Raw genomic sequence first — 14,010 nt, forward strand, 5'->3', positions numbered from 1 at the left:
AGTAGAAACACCACTGAAACAAACATACTTTCCAAAGAAACAAACTTCAAACACTCATACCTGGCTCAGCTGTTATATAACTGGGTGTCAACTGCAAATTAGTGATGCCTTGTTCCAGCCTGGAATCTTCTGCATGCAAAGCAGAAACTCTGTCACTGAGCTATGGCCTCTCCTTGTGGGGTTTACCGGCTAGTAATTCACAGCTTGGTTATAATGTATTATTGTTTACAGTGGTTTGAATGACATTGTGTTGCTATTATGGGCATTTTGTTGTACTGTCTTTATATATTGTGAACTGCTCCAGCATCGTGTCAATGAAAAGTAGTACAGTGGTACCTTGGGTTACATACGCTTCAGGTTACAGACTCCACTAACCCAGAAATAGTGCTTCAGGTTAAGAACTTTGCTTCAGGATGAGAACAGAAATTGTGCTCCGGTGGCGCAGCAGCAGCAGCAGGAGGCCCCATTAGCTAAAGTGGTGCTTCAGGTTAAAAACAGTTTCAGGTTAAGTACGGACCTCCGGAACAAATTAAGTACTTAACCCAAGGTACCACTGTATAGAGATATTTTAAATATAATAAAATTAAAAAGTTAAACATTACAAAGTTACCCAGTGTGCTTCAGGACTGAATGGAGATTTGAACTTTCAGCTGAGATGCCAATATGGAATGAAGGCTAGAGTGTTAAAAGGAAATGAGGGAGACCCAGATTCAAGTTCCCACTTAGATAGGAAGTACACTGGGTGACTCTGGGCCTAACCTACCTCACAGGGTTGTCATGAGGATAACATGGGGGAGGAAGAGGTTAGGAGGACAGGATAAAAAGGCCAATGACAACAACTTCACAGCAGAGTGGGACTTTGAGCTGTGCTTGCTCCAAGTTGTAAGTATATAAGCAGAGGATGCTCTCAGATTACAAACTCAAAAGTTTTGCAAAAGTAAAAATGTTTTTGTTGCTTGCTCAACTGCAAAGTGCCACTTGCTCAATCTGACCCTCCTTCTCTGTAGCCCCTGCCTCAGTGACATACACACATATTATCCTTACCTCACCACAGGAAGAGCTCAGTGAAACAGTCCAGTCTGCAAGGGAGACTACCAGCACCAGGATATATGCCATCAACCACTTGGTTTTCCGAAACTCTTCCCATCCTATTAAGTAACTCTGATGAAGCAATACAATACATGTTTAAACAGTTGTTAGATCATTGTAACATTTTGTTTCGCAGAAAGATTTACAAAACTAAAGTGCGACTAATTTTGATATACTCTTTCTAAAAACGGCTGGACCAGTCATCGTGAAAATGAAGCCTTTACCGATGGGGAGGCTTTTCAAAAGAACCATTTCCTAATTTTCCCTTGTCTGAAGCCCAGAGCCCAGAATCATGTTGGAATTCATTGGTTATTCCATATATCCCACATAGGGAAGTGTGGGCAATTCAAATGCACCTCATGAACCTGGAGATTTTCCAAGTGGCATCAAATGTGTCATCGCTCACCTTTACAGAGACATCTGCTATAAAGACAAGGAAGCAAAGCAGTTCAATGCTCTCCGTCAAGCCACAAGGAGGCTCCCAGGGTTCCAAGCGGTATCGTATGTCCGACGTGACAGTAAATGAAGAAGGCGTTTCGATGAAAGCAAGAGCCAGGATTAGTGTAATGGTGGCAATCAAAATCCTTTAAGAGCAAAGGAAGATCAATGTGATTACTGAATGAAAAACATATCCTCCTAAAAGCTACTTGGCCAAAAAGAACATACAGCCATACAATCGCATAATATCAGGAGCAGCCAAAAAGCACAGTATATGGGATTGAGCCTAACTGGACAACTGAAAGCCTTTTTATAGCACAATGATGTGCGATAGTTACCTCCCTGCAAAGTGATAGTACAGCAGAAAGAGATCAAGCCCTTCATTCCAATCTCTTTGGACCGAAAGCCGGCCAAGCCATTCAGGCATCACCTAGTACATTCAGTGACATGCTTTTAGTTCAGAAATCAAAAAACAAATAAAAATGGCTTCAGCTCACAGGATCAGCTCAGACAGGTTTTTGCTCCACACCCAAGTAGTGCTAACTGTTCTCTAAACAAGGACCAGAGGGGCATACGAACGACGAGAGCAAAAAATTCAGCCAGCTGCAGCACCATTCTTTTCCAGCTATTGCTGCCAGTTATACCTGCAATTGCTTAGTTCACATGTTACACTGTTAGGCGAATGCATATATTAGGTTGGTAAGGATAGCATGCCCTTGGAAGAGGGTGAAAGTTTTGTGTGGACTGATACATGATGAAGCCACTGTATCTACAAGTGTGAATAGCTGATACGATGACTATTAATAGTAAAACCATTTTTAAAAAATTAGTTTTTATTTGAGGTTTTTTCTGTTACAAAAGAAACGAACAGGGGAAAGTACATATAGCGTCTCTACTTTAGAATCTTTTTCACAGTTCATTTACATTCAGTATGAGACACTGTGCGACTGGGGGAAAGAGGGGAGAGAGGGAGGGAGAGGGTGGGATAATGAACTTTTATTCTATTGCATAGTGTTTGTGCAGGGTTTTTGGGTCAGCATCACCTGAGTAGGTGTTTTATTTATATATGGGTTCATTTTTATTGGCATTGCGAGAGATTGGGAGGGGGATGTTCCAAAGCTTGGTTGGTTGTGTTTGGTTGGTTGCAGCATGGTTTGTTTACATGTGTTAGAGGGGCGAGTGTTGGGTCTTATTAGCCATATTGATTTGTATGCTGTGGGTTTTTTTTGGGGGGGGGGGATAGGCAACCACCCTACTAGTAAAGTTAACCAACAAACTTAAACTAGCACAGAGACAATCAAAGGAGGACACCTTCACCCCAGTGTGGGTCCCCTTTATCAAATATACAATGCAACAAGACAATGACCTAATGGTAGTACCATTGTTAATGCTGCAGTGCTCACAGAGAGGCCTTTAAAAATGTGGCTGATAAAACCAAGCCCTTTTTTGCAATAGCGAACACTGCAGATCAGGCATGGGGAATCTCTGGCCCTCCAAATGTTGCTGAACCACAATTCCCATCAACACCAGCAAGTGCTGCCAATGGCAACATTTGATGGAAGTTGTAGTTCAGCAACATCTGGAGGGCCAAAGATTTCCAACACCTGCTATAGATACCACACGTATTTCAGTGATATTCCTCACTTACAAGCCATGAGGATTTAAATTATCACCAACACATTTTGGCATTCTTGCCATTTGCAACTAAGCTTGTGATAGTGAGGATCTGGAAATGTGACATTTTCCTAGCTTAGGAGATGAAGGTTGACAAAGTCGGGAACTGGTGCTGAACTATGACAGGTTCTTTTCAGTAGCAACCTATGACCTATGGAACGCCCTGGGGGGGTGTCATTGGCCTATGTTATTAATGTTTAGGCAGGATTTTAAAACATTCCTGTTCGCTCACGCATTTGGTGGCTGAAAAATACATTCTGGCAGCTTTCAAATGATTAATTGTGAGGATATTTGGCTTGTTTCTAAACAAGTAAATTTGTTTTGTTGTTTGCCACTCTGGGGTACTTTGGGAAGAAGGGAAGGAATAAAGGATGATTAATAACATGGAATGTATCACAACTTAAAACAGGGTAGAGGGTATCTGCATTTATTTTTGTAATCCTGGGAATTTTTCTTAAGGATTTCTTTTTAAAAATGAATTGACAATATGACAACACTCGCAACCTGTGAACAGAATGCTTACAGATACAGACTTTGCTTGGATAAATATGATAATACTTGGAAGGACTTTATGCAAAATGTAGTAGGCTATTAACATTTACATGCTGTAAGTATTAAGGATAATAACACGATACCAATTTATATAAGAATGTATGGAAATATAATATATTCATTTTTGCATATCTGTCTATCTATTCTTTTCATATGTGTCTTTGTTGTTATTTCCCCCCTTACTTTCCCTTCTTTTTTTCTGTTTCACTTTATTTCTTTTAATTGAAATAACTTCCAAAAAAATATAAATAACCAAAAAAAGAAAAAGGAAGAAATAAGAAATGTAGGTGGTATTCACTTAAACAGGATTAACACCACCACAAAGGGATTGCCCCCTCCTCCCCACGCTATCCCCAAAGCTACTCTGGAGGGTTGGGGGATCCCCCAGAACAGATGCAGGGGGGGCACAGAGGAGGAGCACATTCTGCTTAACATTATGTTGAATTCAACTCGTGGGTTGAAATCCTATGTATACTATGTATAAGTTCTCTTGAATGCAGTGGGTTGTATTTCTGAGTAGACATGCATAGGATTGTGCTATTCAACCATTTCTGGTTTCCCATACCTCTGCTTTCATCCAGTGGGGTGTTATGCTATCACAAGAGCAGGCAAAAGTGCAAATTCTGTTTCATCTTATAAACATCATTTTAAATAAAGATTTAAATTGTGGCTGAAATACTCTAATAAGGCCTCTGACTAAAGGTTGGTGGGGAACAGCAGCTGTGGAGTGCTGCTGCACTCACATTCTGTTTGTGAGTTTTCCACAGGCATTTGGTTGGACAGGGGTGATTTTATATCTGTGATGACTAGCAATATTTGTAGCAATGTCACATTGTTTAGCAAAAGGTCTCTTTCTCCAGCCTACCAACTTGGGAGTGCTGGAGAGAGGCATCATGGTTATTGCTGCAAAATGAAAGTGGCCAACGTAGCTGCTGACTTGCAGAAGCCAGATAGGAAATCCCAAGAGGGATAGTTAGGAAAATACAAAAATGCCTTGGATTGACAGAGGAACCAAGGATTTGTGGAGTCAGAGAGTGACAGAGGCTCTAAGCATCAGAGATAAGCAAGAGAAAAGAGCCCAGTTTCTCACCATTGGCAAACTTCTGAGTAATACCGCCGATAAAGCCACAAGGAGTAAGAATCCACACGGTGATTTATGGAACGATACTAGAGAGATGAAAGGCAAGATTGATCACTCAGGCATCACAATTGCTCTGTTATTCAAAGTCAAGCCATATCAATTGATACAGGCATGCACTATTCAAGGCAACATCCACTAACCTTTAAACAAGCTGATTTCCCAACACGGAACGGCTCTTACAATTGCCATGAGCAATAATTATGCAATCCCGGTTGTCCAAAGAGATGTAAACACAAATATGCAGAAATCAAGCTTCCCTAAAATTATTTAGGGCAGTCTCTTACTGCACAGCTGGTAAGACCAGACTGCTGAGCCTAACGTTAATTTAACTGTGTGCCATAAACTGGCAGCTCACCAGGAAAACAGAATACTCAAGTCCTATGCAATAGTTTATTTTGCTGGGCACTAATCAGTTATCTCCACTTTGGCCATAGCCTGGCAGATGAGGCATTTACCTGAATTGCATCTTCAATGAACACTACTGCTTGGTTCAAGTAGGGATTTTGGTCATCGGCAACTGCAAAGATACAACAGTCATTTCTGTGATCCCAACAAAGCTAATAGCTAGTTTCATTAATCATGAAGATCCCACACAAAGTGTTGGTATTGCTTAATTTAGCCTTTTGGCTGCTGAGGATGTCAGACTATGTGTCATCACATGTCAAGCCTCTTTTCAGTGAATACAATAGGAGAAGGAAGGAGGAAAGGAAGCTGAGAGCCCTTCTACTGACCTACCATCAGGATTAATACAAGGCTCTGTGTATTAATCCAAGCACTGGATTTTAGGTTATCTAAACCAATATAACAGCAGTAATGACGTGAACATTCATGTGTTAGCCTTATACCTATCTCTGCTGTGCTGAGCTTGCATATATTAGGAAGGAAGACTGAAGATGCCACCAGTGCCAAATTTGTGCTAAAACAAACAAACAAAAATCAATTGAGGAGAAATCTGTAATGTTCCCCTTAAAGCAGAGATGGAGAACCTTCAGCCTTTGGGCAAATCATGGTCCAGCAGGGGTTCCAATACAGTACATGAGACCATTTTTCTTAAACCATGGCCACCTGACAATTTGGTAACATCATCCTAATAGGTGGGTGACATCGCCTTAATGGCAGGACACCATACTGCTTCGTTAGTTTCCTTTAGAAATGGTTCAGAGTTTATTGCTAATGTAACCAAAAAGTCCTTTTTTTCTAAAGAGCCAGAATGCTATATAGTCATATTTCAGGAACTTTGGCATCAAGAAAAAAAGTATTTTTGAATTACAGTGGTACCTCAGGTTACATACGCTTCAGGTTACATATGCTTCAGGTTACAGACTCCGCAAACCCAGAAATAGTGCTTCAGGTTAAGAACTTTGCTTCAGGATGAGAACAGAAATTGTACTCCGGCGGCGCAGCAGCAGCAGGAGGCCCCATTAGCTAAAGTGGTGCTTCAGGTTAAGAACAGTTTCAGGTTAAGTACGGACCTCCGGAACGAATTAAGTACTTAACCCGAGGTACCAATGTACTGGCTAATCTTCAGCTTTTTTTGTGTGGCTGAACCTTCAAAAACTAATGTTAATTGAGTGGTCCGGAAGGAATATGAGGGGCCATTCACAATTACCCTTTTGATCATGATTTCAGTCATTTTGGACAGTTTCCTGGTTAACAGGATGCGACAAGAATGTTCTGGCTCCCACCTATTTCCTTTCTGATTTCCAGCTGCGATCACATCTACATGCTAAAGCACGTCCAATGAGAAATTTCACGTGCAGCGCAATGCTCTGCATATTTGCTCTGAAGTAATTCTCACTGTGCTCCTCAGAGCTTCCTCCCTAATATGTCTTCTCAGGCTTGCAACCTAAGACACTCTTGATTTACTTCAAAACTGCCTCATACATGAGGTAATTTTCACATTGTTTACCGCTTCCCTCTTGTTTAAGATGAAAGGGTTTAACTCAAGGAAACAGCAGCAATTGTAAATAGAGGGTTGCAGCAGATTACCCCTCATTTGGTGCTGTCCTTACTTTCACTCTCCTCCACCAAGGGCATGCAGGCAAGTAAATTAGCAGAGGGAGTACTGACAAATCAGCATGGTGAAACCAATTACAGGAAAGCAGCAACAAACCATTCCTGTAACAAGCAAGTCTGAGACTTTTGGATACAAAGTTGCACCCAAAATAGGCAGTGAGCCAACAAGCAAGATCACATATCAGGCTCTATGGGATAAGAAGCTCTAGAAGCAAACATGCATGTTAAGAGCTGTGCTCTTGCATCACTCCCATCCATTGTAATGAAGCTTGTGAAGAAGTTCTTGGTGGACTGGGGTCCAAATCCTAAAAGTAGACACCAGGGAATGCAATAGAAGCACTCAAGAGACAAGTGCATTGCCCTTCTAAAGCCGGAATAGCTCAGGAGAAGGAACCTCCATCCCAGACACAGCCAACATGGTACCCTTCAGATGTTTTGGACTGCAACTTGCATCATCAATGGTCAATGGTTAGGGATAATGGAAGTTGTGATCCACATCTGCAAGGTGCATTGACTTCCCATGATCTAGCTCCTTGTCTGCAGGAGATAAAATTCTGGAACATACTGCAAAGCTCACAGCAGGCTGCCCAGCTCAGATACCCAGTGAGCTTCCCTTTCTTCCAGTTTTGCAACTGAAGTGACAGCTGTATTTAGCAGGAAACAAATGCCAATGCTGCCATGATGGGTCTTGTCCCTATGCTGCTTTGCACAGGCTGCCCAACATTTTAAAAAGCACCATTTGCAAGTTAATCTATTCAATTAATATTTTTTAAAGGAAACATTTTAAAGTGCAAAATTGCCCTGAAGATGGAAAAAGAGGAAATTGGGGGCTAGACTATGGCCATCAGTCAATCAGTCTTGTGCAAACAAACTTCTGCTGCAAACTTGCAGTACTACTCCCACCACCACACAAAGTTCCACATTAGAAGGAATGGTGCATCTGAACTGAACACAGTGATGTACCTTCAGTGTCGAAGGTGGTATGCCTCCAGTGTTAGAAACTGGAATAGGAAAGCTAGGAGCCAAATGACTCCTGGGACCTGGGTTGTGGGCGCCAAAACAGAAAGTCTAGTCGCCGGGGGGGGGGAGTTGGCAACACTTTTTATTTATTACTTTGATAATATGCAATTCACATAAGTAACACATTGTTAATACTACATTTTTAACATAAATTGTTAAAACATGTTTAATTTGGTGTTTACAATAAAAAATATTGGTACCATACTTCTGTTTTCAAAACACTCTACTCTTTATTGTTAAACTCCTTAACATATTGTCTATCCTTAACATATACTACGAAGCTTCAAAGAACGTATATTTCAGTAATCCTTGAGTGTCAGCCAGGTGCAAAAAATGGCACCCAGGCTTTTGGAGGTGCACGTAAATGGAGAATCTGTAGGTGCAAAATGCACCTGACACCCTGCTAATTTCGAACCCTGTATGCCTCTGAATACTAGTCACTGGGGATGCATATAGGGAGAGTGCTGCTGCACTCATGCCCTTCTAGCAGATTTCCTGTAGACATTTGGTTGGCCACTGATGCTAGACTAGATGGACCTTTGGCATGATCCAGCAAGGGCTCTCTGTATGTTCTTACATGCTTCAAACACAGCCCCCCTGTTCTAAAAATGTTGTGCCCTTCCCTTAAGCCAAGTATTCACGTTGTCCAGGAAAGTATGAACAAATGATTTCCAAATGTTATTGTGGGTGGAACTTGGGTGTGCCCTAGAGATTATAGGGAGAGTGACTTCTCAAGATGTGGAACTGAATGACTAATCCCCAACACAGATGAATCGTCTCAGTTAAAAACTTGGATGTAAATGGTGCCCGTCACTACGCTGACATTTACCATAGCACTGTGCATCTACAGTACTTTATAGAGTTCAAATAATTCAGGGAAAAGGCACAAAAGTCTGAGCTAGACTTAGCTATTGCAAATGCAAATGACTGATGGGAGTGCATGAAATCCTTGCTGAAACAATATGTAAACATGTTCTATGACAATTGATTGCTTTCCTACTGTTATGTGAACTGTGGAGTTCCTGTTCTGTATTTATTGGGAGGGTATCCCTGGAGATGTGGCACTGGACCTGCAACATTCCAGGCCATGGAACTGTTTGTACGATTTAACATGGATGGATTAGTAAATGGCTCTGTAATCCAGAAATGCAGACAGTCAATTAGCAGATCTGCTGTACCACTTCCATCACAGAAGTTGACACAAGGCACAAGAAGTATGCATCCAATGTTGATGTTTCATTGTACCATCTAAGGTACAGGCTCTATAGGTATTGTCCTACATGCTGTAAATGTAATTTTCTCTCTCTCTCTGCTCTTTCTTGCAACTCCAGCTTACCCAACAATATTTAAGCAGGCAAAGAAGTAAAACAAAAGGAATGCTGCCACACCTACCCAGCAGAGACCGTCATAAACAGGAAGCTAAGGTTACAGCACAGCAAACGGTGGGGCAAAAGCCTGTAACAGCGATTAATTTCTAATCCTGAGAAAGTTGCATTTGCTGCTCTGAAAATGCCTCACGAGGTCTCTGAGGTGCTGGTAGCGGACCTTGAGTCCTCCTGTCTGCACATGTTCAGGGGCACTTTAGAACCCATGCAGGCCTTACTGACCAAGGGCGCCCATTTTCAGTGCAAGGGCTCCCTGAGCAGGAACAAACTCCTATGTTGTGAAAGCTACGAGATCCCACACCTACTTACCGGGGAGAGGAAACCCTATTGAGAGAAAGCATGCAGAGATGGATGTAATAATGGAATGATGAATGGTTTAGTTTTTGTAAAAGATGCAGGGATTTATGATATACAAAATGAGCCATGGAAAGAGAAGAAGGAAAGTCACTGGTATTTTAAGGATGTTTAAACGAGTATTTAAAATGGTAAAACAGAAAACTGAATAAAAATGAGAGAGAGAGAGAGAGAGAGAGAGAGAGAGAGAGAAAGCATGCCAGGCTTGTGCTGCAGGCGCCTCACCCCCCACCCCCTCCAATCAGCCCCCTGCAGGTGAGGATGAAGGGACGGCTCTTGGGCATCACAGGATGCAACTTCGAGGTTGGCTCAAGCCCGGGCACCTCCAGGGTCAGAGCTCGAGCCCTGCAGTGGACTCGCTCTTGCCCCACCAGCCCTGCCCGGCCCGCGTCCCTGGCTTCAGGATCCAGCAGTCGATTCCCCACCGACGTCGACGCCCCCCTGGGCTCACCGTTCCCGCCCGGGGGAGACCGGGAGGCCTCGGAGCCGCCGCCGTCTCCTCCGTCGCCCGAGGCGGCGCTGTCCCCGCCCGAGTAGAGGCGCCCCAGCCCTCGGGGGCCGCCGGGAGCCGCCGTCGGCGGCGGCGCCGCGAGCAGAGGCTCTCTTTCGGGGTTGCCTGCCTCCTCCATGGCGAGCGGAAGCGGCTCCCGAAGCTGGAGGAGGCGGAGGCAGCCGGGCGAGCCGAGGGGGCGGGACTCTGGCGCGGAGCCCGGGGCGCTCCGTCCGCGCCGCGCGGGGGGAGGAGCCGCTTCCCCACAGGGTGGGCTGTCGCCTCAGTGCCGCTCCGGCTGTGGCGCCCAATAGTCAGGAGCGGGGCGGGGCTTCCTCCGCGGGGGGGAGAGAAGGGGCAGTTCGCGCGGTTCGCCCGTTTCGCAGCGCTGCTAAGCCGCGGGCGCTCCTCTTCTGCGCGGCCGTCGAACTCCCGTGCGTTTCTGGTCTTGCTGAGAGGGGGACTAAAGGGCCAGACCCGCGGGATCTCCCCTGATCCGAAGAATCTTCGGTCTATAGAGCATGTGGCAAATAAAGATCCCTGCATTGCAGGGGGTTGGACTAGATGACCCTCGCGGTCCCTTCCAACTCTACCGTTCTATTCTGTGATTCAAAGAGAGTTGCTCCGGAGCTCAGGCCTGCGTTAAAACGCGGGTGCAACTTCCCAGATGCTTCCAGGCGGGCGGTGCTGGGAGGTGCTTTCTGTTCATGCTCAGAGGAACTCTCGTCGTGTGGCTAAAGGCAGAAAGCTGCAGTCCCGCACAGCTGTATACCCCCAGCCAGTCAGTGGCGAATTCAACAGGGGGTGTTAACCTCCGTATAAGTATCTGCTCCATCCTATAATGCAGGTACCCACCCACTCATCCGCCGACCGACTTAATTCAATAGGGTAGATATCATTGCCGCAGCGATGTGCTGCCCCAGTCACACATTAACAGCAGTCCCAAACCTGTCTGCAGTAGTAAATCCCACTGTGTTCATTGGGACTTACCCCTTTGTGCATGTGTCTGGGATTGCAGTTCTAGGAGCGCTTTCTTGGGAGTAAGTAAGCCCCATTGAACACTCTAGGACTGACTACTCTGAGCAAGCATGCATAGGATTGCGCTGCTAGAGGAGCAACTGTATACTAAATGGGAGTGAATAGAGACGAGTTATGTGCTCATTAGTTGTGTCTCTGAGCAGATCTAAACCATGAATTTCAAGCACATGACTCCCCCCCCCCAAGACCCCTGAGAACTGGTTGGTTTAGGGGTGTTGGGAATGGTAGCTCTGGGAGGGTTCTTCAGAGGAAGATGCGCTCTAAACACGCACTGGATGTCATTTATGTGTGTGTAACTGGAGAAGTTTGCTGCTGAGTTATTACTGAAGGTAATGTCAGTTAGTAACTTTTCCATTAGTTTAATTTTAGCAACAATATATTTCATTTTCACACATGTCACCCTTAGTTGGGCATTAAATTGTGGTGGTTTCCCAAAAGGAAACTTTACCAAACTCTCTAAGGCTATGGCAGAATGAATTACCGGTACTTTAAATTCCACACATTATCCCTTTTACTGCTGTTTTCTTGAGAATGCTCGGCCCAGTATATTTCTGCTGAAATTTCCTGTCAAAGGTATGGGAGCCCTGGCAATCATTTCTCACTGATCACACTTGTCCTTGCATGCAAAGTGGTTTTGTTCAACATTATTATATAGGATTTTAATTAATTCAAAAGCTTCCTTCTTTCAAAATGGATTGTGAATCAGTGAGTAGTTTTTCCATGTTCAGCTTTTCAGGTTTCTTCAGCTGCCAGCATTTTCATTGCCTAAGCTTTTAGGATGATAAAAGCATTCCATTCACGAAGGTGAACTCATCCAAATAAAGATGATCTCATTCAGATTTTTATCCTATGTCCACAGATACAATTCTATATGCCAGCCTTTTTTTGTTGCTGTTGCTTATGCTGGGCAACATTGTAAAGCATTACTATGCAGTTACCTCCTACAAGGGTATCCAGCCAGCATAAGGAGAACAAATTATCCAAGCCATAGAAGTCAGCAACAAAAAGATAAAAACTTGGTTTAATGCATAGATCAGGCAAAAGGTGTAAAAAAACAAATGCAAGGAAAAAAACAGCAAAATGTTATATGGCCACAGTAGAAACAAAATAGAACAAATTTTTACTTCCATAACCAGCATCATGGTGCCCACAAACAAATGAGCATTAAACCACACAATCTGTCACACATTTCAATGTTTTTAGCATGTTAATAAAGGTGGTCAAACTAACTCAGGCAAAAGAGTCCAACCTGGAGTATTTTGATGATCTGTGTACGTTCCCACTATTGAAACTATATTTTTGAAGTGTCAGGAAACAATGATAATTTGCAAGCTAATATTTCTGAATGATATATGTTCATACTTTATTTTCAACTGGTTCAAACTCTACTATCCCATTTTTCTTTTCACCATACTGTTTCCCACTGTCTATCAATAAATTACCATGACAGAAAACCTGGCACACCTCTTTGACGCATAACTCAAAGTGAAAATGCTACTATGTCTATATCCATCACCCTTGCATAGAAAATGTTGACTCTGGGTTGTATCCAAATAAGCCCTACTCAGTGCAGACGCAATGAAACTGAAATTAAGGGGCCTAATTTAGTCATATCAATTAATTTAATGAGTCGACTCAGAGTAAGGCTATTTGGATTCAACCCTCTGTCTTAAACAGTTTATCCCTCATCTAAGTAGGATGCTGATTCCATAAGAAATGCAACTTTCAAAAGAATGGAACTGTAATATTCAATAATTTAAAAGGAATTGGAAAAACAACTTTTGCAATAAGAAAAATGAATAGCTTCATTATAAAATTAGTATTAAGCGCCTGGTTGCAGCAGAGTGATGAGCTATTTGCCTCTTATCCATCTAGAAAATTGGAAACATGATCCATTTTGCAGGGGTCTTTTGAAAATTAGTGGAACAAAAATGGTAAAGCACATGTTACCACAAATTTTAAATAATAATGCTCCCAAGAGGTAGGATTTTAAAAAATAATTGTGAGTGGCTAAACAATCTGGTAATATATCTTAATTCCTATACTGCCAAAGTAAAAACAAAAAAAACTTTGCCTTTCAGAACTTCACTGAGATCTTGTGTGACCTTTAGCTAACAATATTTTAATATCAAACTAGGGAAGCCTCATTTTGCTTTCTAGACATTTGTTATCATTGAGATCCAAATTAGTTTAAGTAACTATAAATGATTTTTCTTATTTAAATCTGATCTAACAGAAAAGCAAAATGGACCCATTCACTGAAACAAATAAGGACCATTAATTTCAAATGTGTCAGGCTAGTATTTCTTCCCACTGTAATAAAATTTGAGTAAGTTTAAGCCTGTACATGGTGAGAAACTCTTAGGTTTTCCTTTCTGGCATTTTAAATTCATTTTTTTCTTATATAATAGCCAAAATCCCATTAGTAATTAGGCCTATAGTGGTTTTATTCCATGCAATAATCATAGTTTGGCTATTGGTTTATAAATGATGACATCATTGTTCCCATGATAACTTACACAATAATTAGGAGTTTAAAAAAAAGTTTACTGCTGGACATGGGTTATATTGTGGGAGTTAGTAGTGGAGTTTTCTTCGTTCATTATGAAATAAGTTATAATGAGAAGTTACTGAGGAAGAGTTCAGCTACAGGTCAGATTAGGTAATGATTATTTTTTTTAACCCACACAAGAGTAAAAATACTCTTACACTGGTGGCCTGATAACCAGTCAAGATTTCATCAATGAGAAGTGGTTCTCTTGATATTTGGGGATCTCTGCCCAGTGTTCAGAATGTAATCTGACTTTGAAAGG

The 14,010-nt window shown here is 42.5% G+C and overlaps 1 protein-coding gene across 1 annotated transcript in view; it reads right to left on the minus strand.

Moving 5' to 3' along the window:
• TPCN2 (two pore segment channel 2) overlaps window positions 1–10,298 on the minus strand; it is a gene marked incomplete at its 5' end in the record, with an annotated part of 35,730 nt that extends 25,432 nt beyond the window's left edge. The window contains 5 exons of the mRNA XM_080983309.1: window positions 1,045–1,161; window positions 1,496–1,673; window positions 4,844–4,920; window positions 5,350–5,411; window positions 10,121–10,298. Of these exons, the coding sequence (XP_080839435.1) occupies window positions 1,045–1,161; window positions 1,496–1,673; window positions 4,844–4,920; window positions 5,350–5,411; window positions 10,121–10,298 (612 nt within the window). The remainder of the gene's footprint in view (window positions 1–1,044; window positions 1,162–1,495; window positions 1,674–4,843; window positions 4,921–5,349; window positions 5,412–10,120) is intronic.
• Between the last annotated feature and the right edge of the window lie 3,712 nt (window positions 10,299–14,010).

This window comes from Podarcis pityusensis (genome assembly GCF_964106645.2).
Source record: "Podarcis pityusensis genome assembly, chromosome: 1".
Lineage (NCBI taxonomy): Eukaryota > Metazoa > Chordata > Lepidosauria > Squamata > Lacertidae > Podarcis > Podarcis pityusensis.